Source organism: Magnolia sinica, chromosome 3 (assembly GCF_029962835.1).
Source record: "Magnolia sinica isolate HGM2019 chromosome 3, MsV1, whole genome shotgun sequence".
Classification (NCBI taxonomy): domain Eukaryota; kingdom Viridiplantae; phylum Streptophyta; class Magnoliopsida; order Magnoliales; family Magnoliaceae; genus Magnolia; species Magnolia sinica.
This window is the reverse complement of record NC_080575.1, coordinates 115,125,618-115,139,437: the sequence shown is the minus strand read 5'-3', so window position 1 is coordinate 115,139,437 and position 13,820 is coordinate 115,125,618. Positions and strand designations below refer to the sequence as shown.

General features: G+C 41.1%; 1 protein-coding gene across 1 annotated transcript in view; it reads right to left on the bottom strand.

Annotated features, from left to right (window-relative positions):
- LOC131239105 (cationic amino acid transporter 5-like) overlaps positions 1 to 13,150 on the bottom strand; it is a 48,651-nt gene extending 35,501 nt beyond the window's left edge. The window contains exons 1-3 of the mRNA XM_058236663.1: positions 13,036 to 13,150; positions 10,334 to 10,404; positions 10,119 to 10,250 (exon numbers count right to left, since the gene is read on the bottom strand). Of these exons, the coding sequence (XP_058092646.1) occupies positions 10,119 to 10,250; positions 10,334 to 10,404; positions 13,036 to 13,150 (318 nt within the window). The remainder of the gene's footprint in view (positions 1 to 10,118; positions 10,251 to 10,333; positions 10,405 to 13,035) is intronic.
- Between the last annotated feature and the right edge of the window lie 670 nt (positions 13,151 to 13,820).

The window sequence follows — 13,820 nt, the reverse complement described above, 5'->3', positions numbered from 1 at the left end:
GGCCTGATCCGAATCCTATCAGATCCGGCACCGAGTATAGGCCATCGGAGTCGAACCGATCAGATGCACGATTGGTCTGACCCGAACCGCCGAACCAAGTCGATCTTGATCAGATTTTTTAACGGTGAAAATCATTATCCTCGTTGCTATTTTCGGTGTGGTTCATTTGAGCTTTAGATATGATTCATTTTTTTTACCAAATCCCCTAAAATGATTATGAAAAATAGATAAACAGTATAGATATAATAAATACATTATTGTGGGGCCCATCTTAAACTCATTTGAGCCGTTCGTACAACTCGTAGTTCGAGGGTGAGGCTTTTAAAAGCTACAGCTGTAAAACAGCTGTGATTGTGAACGGTGTCAGTGGCGAGCACGTTTTAAGGTGGGTTTGATCACGGTGCATGTGTTATATCATGGTGCATGTGTTATATCAAAACCGTCCATCCATTTGGCGAGCATGTTTTAAGGCTTGAGACGAAAAATAAAATAGATCTAACTATTAAGTGGGCCACACTGAAAAAAGCAGTGAAGAATGAACGTTTATCATTGAAACCCTTTTTGGGGTCACGGTCTGACGGAAGTTCTGAATGATTTCAAATTTATTTTTCCTCTTAATTGAGGTCTTTGTGATCTCATGAACAGATTGGATGGAAAATAAACGTTATGATGGGCCCTACAAATTGTTTAGAGGTGAAAATCATTCTCAGTCGCTATTTGTGGTGTGGTCCAGGTGATCTTTGGATATGATCCATTTTTTTGGATAATGCTGTAAATTGATATGTAAATATGTATGAACGGTGTAGATATAATAAATACATCACCATGGACCATATAACTTTGATCTCCTTTGAACCGTTCGTGCAACTCGCAGCTCGAGGAGCATCCTCTTGGCACGACACGTACCTATGCTAGTGCGTAAGGCAGCTATAGCCTACATAGCTACTGTGTGTGTGGTACACCCGCAAATCCTTTTACTAATGTACACAGTAACTCTGTTGGGGGCCACCTCGAATGCATTTGATTTATCCACGCCGTCCATTCGTTTTTGTAGATCATTTTAATAGTTGAACCCAAAATTGATGTGAATGGATCAGTTTTCGGGTCGGGTTGGGTCGAATCAGGGTCAATCCGAACTCGACCCAAAAAGTTTCGGATCTGGATGGGGTTACCCGATCCGCCCCAATCCAGACCATCGATTCTGTTCTGATCGGGTCTATTTTGCCCAGCTCTAGTTGAAGCCCATCTCATTTTCCCTTACCAGTATAAGCCCCAGCTGTACGGACGCCTTCCCAAGGGTTGAAAATGCCCCCTGCTTTTTCCTTCAAGCGGATCAGCTGGTGCTCGAAGGCAAGTGCTGACGCACCTCGAACTCCGAGTTGTACGAATGGTTCAAAAGAGATCAACGTAACGTGGGCCCCAAAGTTATGTATTTATTATATCCACAACATTCCATACTTCGAGATCATTTTGGAGCATTATCAAAAAAAAAAAAAAAAAATCATATCCAAAGATCAACTGGACCACACCACAAAGAGCAGTAGAAAATTGATTTTCACCGTTGTAACTTTTGTAGGGCCTACCATAACATTTATTTTCCATCTAATCTATTAATAAGGTCACAAAAACCTGGATGAAGAGGACAAACAAATTTCATAATGATCCAAAAACTTCTGTGACCCTTAAAAAGGTTTCAACGGTGAAAGGTTCAAAGCAGAATGGTAGTGGCACTTGATACGGACAAACATATAGCTACGGTTCATAACCATAGCAATAGATGCACTGTCTGTAGCTATAAAGGTCTGTCCAGGGGGTGGGCTCGCCGAACTAGCGCGTGCCTACCTCGCCAGTTGATGGCCTGTGGCTCCTATGGCTATGGATTATAACCGTAGCCATCGACGAACTGCTTTTAATTTTTTTTCTTTTAAATGGAGAACTTTATTCTACATATAATTTTCTCTAACACACACACACACACACACACACACATGCATATAAATTTTTTTTCCTCTCTTTTTTTCATTTCTTTCTTTATTCTTTTAACAAGAATATCTTCTAAACTAACATTAGTTACCCTATATGATTTTGGGGTAGAAGAAGCTACTTTAACCAACTAACCTAGTTATTTTCCAAGATTCCATCAAGTCGATGGTCGAAAATCCATTTCATTCACTTAGCAGTCAAATTCATTTACTTCGTGATCAATTAAATGCATTTCACGATCAATCCCCGGCGATTCCATTTTGATTCATGGTCATTTCCATGCATTTCACGGTCAATTCCCTTCACTTCACGGTCATTTTTATGCATTTCAGGGTCATTTCCATGCATTTCACGGTCAATCCTAGCGATTCCGTTTTGATTCACGATCATTTCCATGCATTTCACGGTCAATTCCCTTCACTTCACAGTCACTTTCATGCATTTCACAGTCAATTCACTTCACTTCACGGTCATTTCCGTGCATTTCATGGTCAATTCCCTTCACTTCACGGTCATTTCCCTACACTTCACGGTCATTTCCATGCCTTTTACGGTCAATCCCGACGATTCCATTTTGATTCACGGTCATTTCCATGCATTTCACAGTCATTTCCACGAATTTCACGGTGAATTCACTTCACTTCATGGTAATTTCCATGCATTTCATGGTCATTCCTGGCGATTCCGTGTTGATTCACAGTCATTTCAATGCATTTCACGGTCAATTCCCTTCACTTCACGGTCATTTCCACAATTTCACGGTCAATTCGCTTCACTTCACGGTCATTTTCATGCATTCCACGGTCATTCCCGGCGATTCCGTGTTGATTCACAGTCATTTCCATGCATTTCACAGTCAATTCCCTTCACTTCACGGTCATTTCCACACATTTCACGGTCATTCCCAGCGTGGAAATGACCGTGAATCAACACGGAATCGCCGGGAATGACCGTGAAATGCGTGGAAATGACCGTGAATCAACACGGAATCGTCGGGAATGACCGTGAAATGCATGGAAATGACAGTGAAGTGAAGCGAATTGACCATAAAATGCGTTGAAATGACCGTGAAGTGAAGGGAATTGACCGTGAAATGCATAAAAATGACCGTGAATCAACACAGAATCGCCGGGAATGACCGTGAAATGCATGGAAATGACTATGAAGTGAAGCGAATTGACCTTGAAATGCATGGAAATGACTGTGAATCAATATGGAATCGCCGAGAATGACCGTGAAATGCATGGAAATGACTATGAAGTGAAGCGAATTGACCGTGAAATGCATGGAAATGACCATGAATCAACACGGAATCGCCAGGAATGACCGTGAAATGCATGAAAATGACCGTGAAGTGAAGCGAATTGAACGTGAAATGCATAAAAATGGCCGTGAAGTGAAGCAAATTGACTGTGAAATGCATGAAAATGACCGTGAAGTGAAGGGAATTGACCGTGAAGTGCATCGAAATGACAGTGAATTAAAACGGAATCGCCGAAAATGACCGTGAAATGCATGGAAATGACCGTGAAGTGAAGGGAATTGAACGTGAAATGCGTGGAAATGACCGTGAAGTGCATGGAAATGACCGTGAAGTGAAGCGAATTAACCGTGAAATGCGTGGAAATGATCATGAAGTGCAGGGAATTGATCATGAAGTGCATCGAAATGACTATGAATCTAAACGGAATTGCTAGAAATGACCATGAAATGCATGGAAATGACCGTGAAGTGAAGCGAATTGACCGCAAAATGCATGGAAATGACCGTGAAGTGAAGGGAATTGACTGTGAAGTTCATCGAAATGACCGTGAATTTAAACGAAATCGCTAGAAATGATCGTGAAATACATGGAAACGACCGTGACGTGAAGCGAAATGACTATGAAATGCATGGAAATGGCCATGAAGTGAAGGGAAATGACCGTGAGGTGCATGAAAATGACCGTGAATCTAAATGGAATCGCCGAAAATGATCGTGAAATGCATGAAAATGACCATGAAGTGAAGTAAATTGACCGTGAAATGTGTGGAAATGATTGACTTCACAGACAAATCCCTTTAATTCACGATTATTTCCATGCATTTCACAGTCAATTCGCTTGACTTCAGGTCATTTCCATGCATTTCACGGTCATTTCGACGCATTCTGTTTAGATTCACGGTCATTTCCATGCACTTCACGGTCAATTCCCTTCACTTCACGGCCATTTCCATGCATTTCATGGTCAATTCGCTTTACTTCATGGTCATTTCCATGCATTTCACGGTCATTTCCAGCGATTCTGTTTAGATTCATGGTCATTTCGATGCACTTCACAGTCAATTCCCTTCCCTTCATGGTCATTTCCACGCATTTCACGGTCAATTCGTTTCACTTCACGATCATTTCCATGCATTTCACAGTCATTTCTAGCGATTCCGTTTAGATTCACGGTCATTTCAATGCACTTTGCGGTCAATTCCCTTCACTTCATGGTCATTTCCACGCATTTCATGGTCAATTCATTGTCATTTCTATGCACTTCATGGTCATTTCCACGCATTTCACGGTCAATTCACTTCACTTCATGGTCATTTCCATGCACTTCATGGTGGAAATGCATTTCCTGGTCATTTTCGGCGATTCTGTTTTGATTCTTTGTCATTTCGATGCACTTCACGGTCAATTCCCTTCACTTCACGGCCATTTCCATGCATTTCACGGTCAATTCGCTTCACTTCACGGTCATTTCCATGCATTTCACGGTCAATTCCGATGATTCCGTTTAGATTCACGGTCATTTCCATGCATTTCACGTTCAATTCGCTTCACTTCATAGTCATTTCGATGCATTTCATGGTCATTCCCGACGATTTCATGTTGATTCTCGGTCATTTCCATGCATTTCATGGTCAATTCCCTTCACTTCACGGTCATTTCCACGCATTTCATGGTCAATTCGCTTCACTTCACGGTCATTTCCATGCATTTCACAGTCATTCCCGACGATTCCGTGTTGATTCACGGCCATTTCCATGCATTTCACGGTCAATTCCCTTCAATTCACGGTCATTTCCACGCATTTCATAGTCAATTCGCTTCACTTCACGATCACTTCCATGCATTTCATGGTCATTCCCGAAGATTCTGTGTTGATTCACGGTCATTTCCACGCATTTCACGGTCAATTCCCTTCACTTCACTGTCATTTCCTCGCATTTCACGGTCAATTCGCTTCACTTCATGGTCATTTCCATGCATTTCACGGTCATTCCCGGTGATTCCGTGTTGATTCATGGCCATTTCCATCCATTTCATAGTCAATTCCCTTCACTTCACGGTCATTTCCACGCATTTCATGGTCAATTCACTTCTCCTCACGGTCATTTTCACGCATTTCACGGTCAATTCGCTTCACTTCACGGTCATTTCCATGCATTTCACAATCATTCCCGGCGATTCCGTGTTGATTCATGGTCATTTCCACGCATTTCACGGTCAATTCGCTTCACTTCACTGTCATTTCCATGCATTTTACGGTCAATCCTGGTGATTCCTTTTTGATTCACGGTCATTTTCATGCATTTCATGGTCAATTCCCTTCACTTCAGGGTCATTTCCCTACACTTCACGGTCATTTTCATACACTTCATGGTCATTTCCATGCCTTTTACGGTCAATCCCGACGATTCCCTTTTGATTCATGGTCATTTCCATGCATTTCACGGTCAATTCCCTTCACTTCACGTCATTTCCACGAATTTCACGGTCAATTCGCTTTACTTCACGGTCATTTCCATGCATTTCCCTGTCATTCCTAGCGATTCCGTGTTGATTCACGGTCATTTCAATGCATTTCACTGTCAATTCCTTTCACTTCACGGTCATTTCCATACATTTTATGGTCAATTCGCTTCACTTCACGGTCACTTCCATGCATTTCACGGTCATTCCTGGCGATTCCAAGTTGATTCACGGTCATTTTCATGCATTTCACGGTTAATGCCCTTCACTTCACGGTCATTTCCTCGCATTTCACGATCATTTCCATGCATTTCACAGTTATTCGCGGTGATTTCGTGTTGATTCACGGTCATTTCCATGCATTTGACGGCCAATTCCCTTCACTTCACGGTCATTTCCACGGATTTCACGGTCAATTCGCTTCACTTCACAGTCATTTCCATGCATTTCATGGTCATTCCTAATGATTCCGTGTTGATTCACGGTCATTTCCACGCATTTCACGGTCATTCTAGGTGATTCCGTGTTGATTACTGGTCATTTCCACATGGGGAATGACCGTGAAATGCGTGGAAATGACCATGAAGTGAAGGGATTTGACCGTGAAATGCGTGGAAATGACTGTGAATCAACACGGAATCGTCGGGAATGACTGTGAAATGCATGGAAATGACCATGAAGTGAAGCGAATTGACCATGAAATTCGTGGAAATGATCGTGAAGTGAAGGGAATTGACCGTGAAATACATTGAAATGACTATGAATCAACACGGAATCACCGGGAATGATCGTGAAATGCATGGAAATGATCGGGAAGTGAAGCGAATTGACCATGAAATTTGTAGAAATGACGTGAAGTGAAGGGAATTAACCGTGAAATGCATGGAAATGACAGGGAATCAAAATGGATTCATCGGGATTGACCATAAAATGCATGGAAATGACCGTGAAGTGTAGGGAAATGACCATGAAGTGTAAGGAAATGACCGCGAATCAGAACAGAATCGTCGGGATTGACCATGAAATGCATGGAATTGATCACGAAGTAAATGAAATGAATGAAATTGACCGCTAAGCGAATGAAATGGATTTTCGACCATCGACCTAATGGAACCTTAGAAAATAATCAGGTTAGTTGGTTAAAGTAGCTTCTCCTACCCTAAAATCATATAGGGTACATCAAGTAAATAATTTTAGTTTAGAAGATATTCTTGTCAAATGAATAAAGAAAGAAATAAAAAAATAAAAAATAAAAAAGAGAAGAAAATTTTTATATGCTTATATATACATATTTATATAAATATGTGTTAGAGAAAATTGTAGGTAGAATAAAGTTCTCCATGTAAAAAAAATAAAAATAAAAAAATAAAAAATGCACGTACTATCACGGTGGTAGTCTGTTTATGGCTACTGTTATAATTCATACCCATAGGGGCCACCAGATGGGCCTGCCCCGCCCCGCCCCGCCGTAGAGGCTAGCAATTAGCGCGGGGCCGCTAGTTTGGCGAGCCCACCCCGGTTAGAGGTCTATGGTTACGGATTAGGGTATTTATAGCTATTGTTATAATCATAGTCATATATCTGACCATAGCAAACGGATTTACCATTATGCTTTGAACGTCTACCGTTGAAACCTTTTTAGGGGTCACGGAAGTTTTGGATCATTATTAAATTTATTTTTCCTTTTCATCTATGTCTTTGTAACCTTATGAATAGATTGGATGGAAAATAAATATTATGGTGGGCCCTACAAAAGTTTTAAGGTGAAAATCAATTTTCTGCTGCTCTCTGTGGTGTGGTCCAGTTGATCTTTGGATATAATTTTTTTTTTTTTTGGATAATGCTCCGAAATGATCCCGAAATATGGATGAACGCTGTGGATATAACAAATACATAACTGTGGGGCCATGTAACTATGATATCTTTTGAACCGTTCGTACAACTCGGAGTTTGAGGAGCGTCAGTGCTCGTCCTCGAGCACATGTAACTATGATATCTTTTGAACCGTTCGTACAACTCGGAGTTCGAGGAGCGTCAGCGCTCGTCTTCGAGCACCAGCCGATCCGCTTCAAGGAAAAAAGCAGAGGTATTTTCCACCTTTGGCAAGGCGTCCGTACGGCCGGGGCTTATTCTGGTAAGGTAAAATGAGGTGGGCTTCGTCGGATAAATGGGCCATAAATGGGTCGTACAGTCGTATATTTTTCTTTACGATTTGGCAGGAAACGGATTGACTACTCCCCCTGCCACCGCCCGGTGGCTGGTGGCAGTTGCTTTGTGGCCCCACATGATGTATGTGTTTCATCCATTCCGTTTATCCATTTTTAAAGATCATTTTAGGGCTTGATCCCAAAAATTAAAAAGGATATAAATCTCAGGTAGACCACACCACAGGAAAACAATAGTGATTGGATATCCACCATTAAAATACTCCTAAGGCCAACTGTACTGTTTATTTGAAATCAAATCTGTTGATTAGGTCATACAGCCAGATGAAGGAAAAAAATAAGGATTAGCTTGATCTAAAACTTTTATGGTCCCCAAAAAGTTTTTAATGGTCGATGCTCATTCAACAGTGTTGTTTCCTATAATGTGGTCCACTTGAGATTGGATATACTTCATTTTTTGTTTTATACCATAAAATGATCTGAAAAAATAGATGGATGGCATACATCATGTTGGGGCCCACAGAGCACCGACCACCCGCCATTGGCTGGTGTCGGGGACCACCCGCCATTGGCTGGTGTCGGGGGAGTAGCCAATCCGTTTCCGATTTGGCAGGGATTTACAGGGAAGCGGATTGGCTTCTGTACCACACACTACCAAGCTTGCTGATGTGTTGACATCACTAGGATCTGTGGGTCCCATAATGAGGTATGTGTTTTATCCAAATTGTCCATCCATTTAGTGAGCTAGTCGTAAGGCTTGATCCCAAAAATAAGACATATCCAAGGATCAAGTAGACCACACTGCAAAAAGCAATGGGGAATTGAACGTCTATCATTGAAACCATTTTGATGATCACATAAGTTTTGTACCAATATGATATTTGTTTTTCCTCTTCATCCATATCTGTGTAACCATATAAACATATTGGATAGAAAGTAAATGTTATGGTGGGCCTTATGAGTATTTTAACGGTGATAATCATTATCCCACTGGTATTTGTGGTGTGGTCCGCTTGAAATTTGCTTATACTTCATTTTGAAATCATGTGTTAAAATGTTCTTGCCAAATGTATGAACGGTGTGGATATAACAAATACATCATTCATTCATACAACTCCTCATGGCGTGTTACACCAGCCAATCAGGTTTGGATTTACCACTCCAAGTCCCACGCAGTGTGACTACTTACTATATACATTATACATAGTTTACAAGTTATCAAACATTTAATCTGTTATGGGTAAATCCTAATCGAACCGCGATGAGGCTAACTGCAACATTAATGAGCTGGGCCTCGGACTAATCAAAGCCCGAGGCGAGGCAAACATCCAACCCTAAAACTCTTAAAGAGTCGCGATCCCGATCCGGAGAGCATAATCTAGCAAGCGTCTCGGAGCAACTGTCATATATCCGAGCCGATCCGTCCTTTATCCTTGACCGACCCAATCCTTCATACTCATCGTATGAAAGATATAATGAGTTAATAAGACTAAGAGAATATTGAATGACCCAACTCAACTAATATGGCTCGAATTCACTAGGCGTCGAACCATGAGCTCGGGTTGGTAAGTAAGGTCTGAGCCATGAGATAGGCTCGGATGGGAATCCAGTCAGCAACAATATTAACGCATAACCCCAGTAATTCACGATTGGAGTTATGCCCAACGCATGATCCCCGGGTAACTGCCAATAACCATGCCCTTGCGATCCTCGCATGATGGCGATAACTGTGCCGAGATAATCAGACACGTTCACTACGACCCTCAAGTATAAATATAGGTCATTTCTATGGTAGAAAATAACGAAATCTCTCGCACCGTTACCCATACTCTATTATACTTAAGACCCAGTTCATTAGCCACACTTAGGCATTGGAAGGTGATCTCCTACTTGAGCAAAGGTCTCCTTTGTCTGCTCCTTTGTTTAGGATCAGGATTCGCTCTGAGCACCAAAGGCTTGGCGGAAGGTGGTACAGATTTTTGCATCAACATAATCTATTTATATTTAAAATTAAAAAAGAATAGTATGTACATAAGTTACACCTAAACTCTATTAAGGTGTGAAGTGTTTACAGCTGTCATCCAAGCGACGCTTAGATCCCCATTAACAGACACTGGTTTTAGTGTCAACGACTTTCATGTGATCTCGATGGCTCCTCATTTCCACATTTACAGACAAAATCAGTAAGGATATGAACAACCAAATACTCAAAATTGCATATCATCAAGGCCCTGCAACTCTTACATTATTGTTCCTCTCTGCTTCTGTCGGTTCTGATTCGCACTGTTGGTGGGCCATGTCGAATGTGGCATGAAGATCGAACAACATATAGTAAATCAGCATTACAGCAGTGCAGATACCAAACCTAATGAAAGCCTGAGAACCAAGGAATCCCATAAGAAACAAATTCATGCAATTGATAACGACGGCAGCCATGGAACAAGAGGAACGCCCCAGACCTTCGGCGTCCGCCGCTGAGGAAGAAAGATTGCAATCCCCAACGTCCCCAAAAACCACACCGGGACGAATACTGCATAACCGATCCAACTAATGGTCCCCAAGCTCCAATAGACCGTTAAACCAATTGAAGAACCAACAATGACCCTTAAATGAAGTAGATACAAATCTCATGTGGATCACGCCACAGGCAACAGTGGCCATTGAAACCCTACCATTAAAAACTTCATAGGGTCTGCAGTAAAGTTAACCCGTTGATGGGGTTGACACATACCTGGACGAAGGGAAACAAAAATAGCAGCTTGATCCATTTTTAGAGATGCTCAAGCTCGAAAACGAATTCCTGCCACAGGAACGCACGGTTCCAATATAACACTTACAAGAGTTTCAACTGTAAGTTATGAGTTCGTTTAACTATTGTAGTGAAAAACTAACGTGGTGTGAGTGTGTGGGTATGTGTGAGTGGCGTGTAAAAAACGAAGCCGAGTGCGTGGGTACGTGTGAGAGTGTGAGTGGTGTTTTTTATTTTTATTTTTATCTTTTAAAAATAAAATAAAATTAGTGGGGTCAAATGACGCCTTAGGCCTCGCATAGTATGTCTTATGTTATACAAATTAACTTAAGAGAAGATAAGGCCCTCTATATTTTAAGGGGACACCATGATGTCTATATAAGATCCATTCCTTCCATTAGATGTGTAACATTATTTTATACTTAATTGCAAAAAATCAAGTTTAATTTTCTTTCATGTAGAAAAGGAAAAAAAAGTTGGCGCAAAACGTCCACCCTTGATATTTACGGTATCCACTTTGATGATTATATAAAATCATTTCATTTATTAGACACAGAATCAAAACATATACATAGAAAGAAAAAATAAGAGTAAACCATTATTTAGGTAGGACACACCAATGGAAATATTTTGGAGGATGTGTGTTGTCCCGTACACTGTTTCCAACTTTGTGTTCTATCTCAGATGAAGAACGGATTTAGTTTTGGTCCATGAGCCTAACATGATGCGTTACACATTTTGGACGGAGTGGATTTTATGTTGAAAGCATGGTTGGGCCCACTTAAGTTGGCAACGTTTTTAACTTTTCTCTCAGCTACTTTTCCCTCTTGTAGTCTCCCTCCACTTGAATTTAAAATTACTTGCTTAAGATTTAAGGGACCGGGCGGGCCGGTCCGGGCCGACAGGTTTTTAGACACCTTAGTCTAAGCCCAGCCTAATTACGACCGGCTGGAAATCTAAGCCCAAGCCCACCCACGGGCGTGACATTCAAGTTCAAACCCGGCCAGAGAAGGGTTAGGCGTGGGAGCCCACGGGCCAGCCCGGCCCATTGACACCCCTAGGTGTGACCATGAGCGTGGGCCCACCTTGATGTATGCCTTGTATATCGACGCCATCCATCCATATTTTCCAACTTATTTTAGATAAGTTTTCCAAAAATCAAGTAGACCATATAGTAAGGATTGAATTTCCACCATTAAAAGCTTCTTGGGGCTATAAGAGTTTTAGATCAAGATGATATTTGTGTTTAACCTTCGTTCATGTGTACGTGACCTCATCAATAGGTTGGATGGCACTTGGAAAATGGAGGAACTGCGTGGATTGATAAGAAGGCACTTGGAACCGTACACCATCCTTGCATATACTACACTTTAGACAATCAAATAAGGAAAATTTTCAGTTAAAATATTAAAAAAGAAATTTATGGTGCAACATTTGGACGGTTCGATTTAAGTTCCATGTATGCTACTGCGTAATTTCTTATTTCTTGTGTATCAAGCATCGGACTTCACCAAGGTTTTTACCAAAAGGCCCGGATGCGGATTAGCTGTAGACCAGATCCAGGTAGGTGGATTACCTCTGACCGTGGGGCCCACCTCGATGAATGTGTTGTACATCTACACTGTCCATCCATTTTCCAGCTTCTTTTAGGGCACATGCACACAAACGAAGCAGAAAAAAATCTCAGGTGGACCACACAGTAAAGACTGAATTCCTACCATATAAAGCTTCTTGGAGGCCACAAAAGTTTTGGAACAAGCTGCCATTTGTATTTTCCCTTAACGTATGTCGGGGTGACAACATCAACAGGTTGGATGGCAAATAAAAATCATGTTGGACCTTATAAAGATAGTAATGGTGTGCATTCAATGACAATTGTTTCTTGTGACATCTACTTGGAATTTTACAGACGTCATTTTGAGTACTATATCGTAAAATAAGCTGGAAAAATGGATGGATACACAACGCATGCATTAATGTGGGCCCTACCTTTAGGGTCCTACCAACCTGGCTCTGGATGGGTCGTGAGTAATCTGCATCTACCATTTATGCGTTTCTTAGGTATTTTTATGACAATGACTTAACATTCACTTTAATAAACCGCAGTGAGCTAACAGTTTTTTTCAATTTTCTTTTAAAGCTCTCTATGGCCCATAACGGCATTAAGATTGTTCATTAATTCCGAACCGTCTCCTTCAGTATAGTCCATTTGTGAAGATTTTTTTTTTCCCTTTAAACTTGGGTTGGTAACATGAAATTAAAATCCATTTCATTTGAACGGATTAGATTTTCTTTATAACAAGCTAGTGAAGGGTTCTTATGGTGGGGACTTGCCACGGGAAGGCCATTTGGCATTTTCTTTATTCTTTCCTTAATTGTTTATTTTTATTTTTATTTTTGAGGGGACCATACAAGTACTGAATATTCCACTATGATTGGTAGTTGTATAGAGTTCCACCACACTCTCTAGGTGACCACCACAATCTCCAGCGAAGCTTTGAGGAAGCTCAGTACAATCTCCGGGCATCTTAGCTCATTTAGTAGGGACAACCTCTATAGTAAATGATTTAGTTTGTTTCCATCGTATTGAAGCAGACGTCTTAAATGCTTGGACCTTTGGAGGAGGAGGTGAAAGCCTATTAGCAGTAAATTGGATTGACAAAGGCCATCAATTGTCATAGTACGTGATGCACCAAGACACAAAGGAATCGGTCAACAAAGGGCTATGTGGAAGAGCAACTAACATAAATGATGTGGCAGCTTTGTTGTGGTTAGAGAGAGCTACAGTGATCCTGTTGATCAACCTGATATGACAATGCTTATAAGGGAGTTGATTAAGAGAAAGCTAATAGTAAGGAAACGGGATGGATTGGCCTGAATTGAGTTGACGGGCAAAAAAGATTGGGAGAATACAACTCTACAGCATTTTTGGCATTCTTTCCTCTATTTATTTCAGCTCCTCCCAATGGGATATCCTAAGCCATGAGGTAACTAGCCTAGATCTCATAATGGGCGCAAACCATATTGGAATCATTCGCATCAAAATGCTTATTAGTGAACTAGTCCAGACAAATTTATTTTTTCAATCAAATAAATTAGTAAAAGACCTAATCGGGACAGACATCTAGGACGGTCGGACTCATGCGATCACTCTTGGGTAGAACTCAAACCCTATAGTAAAAGACCCGTTAGGAACA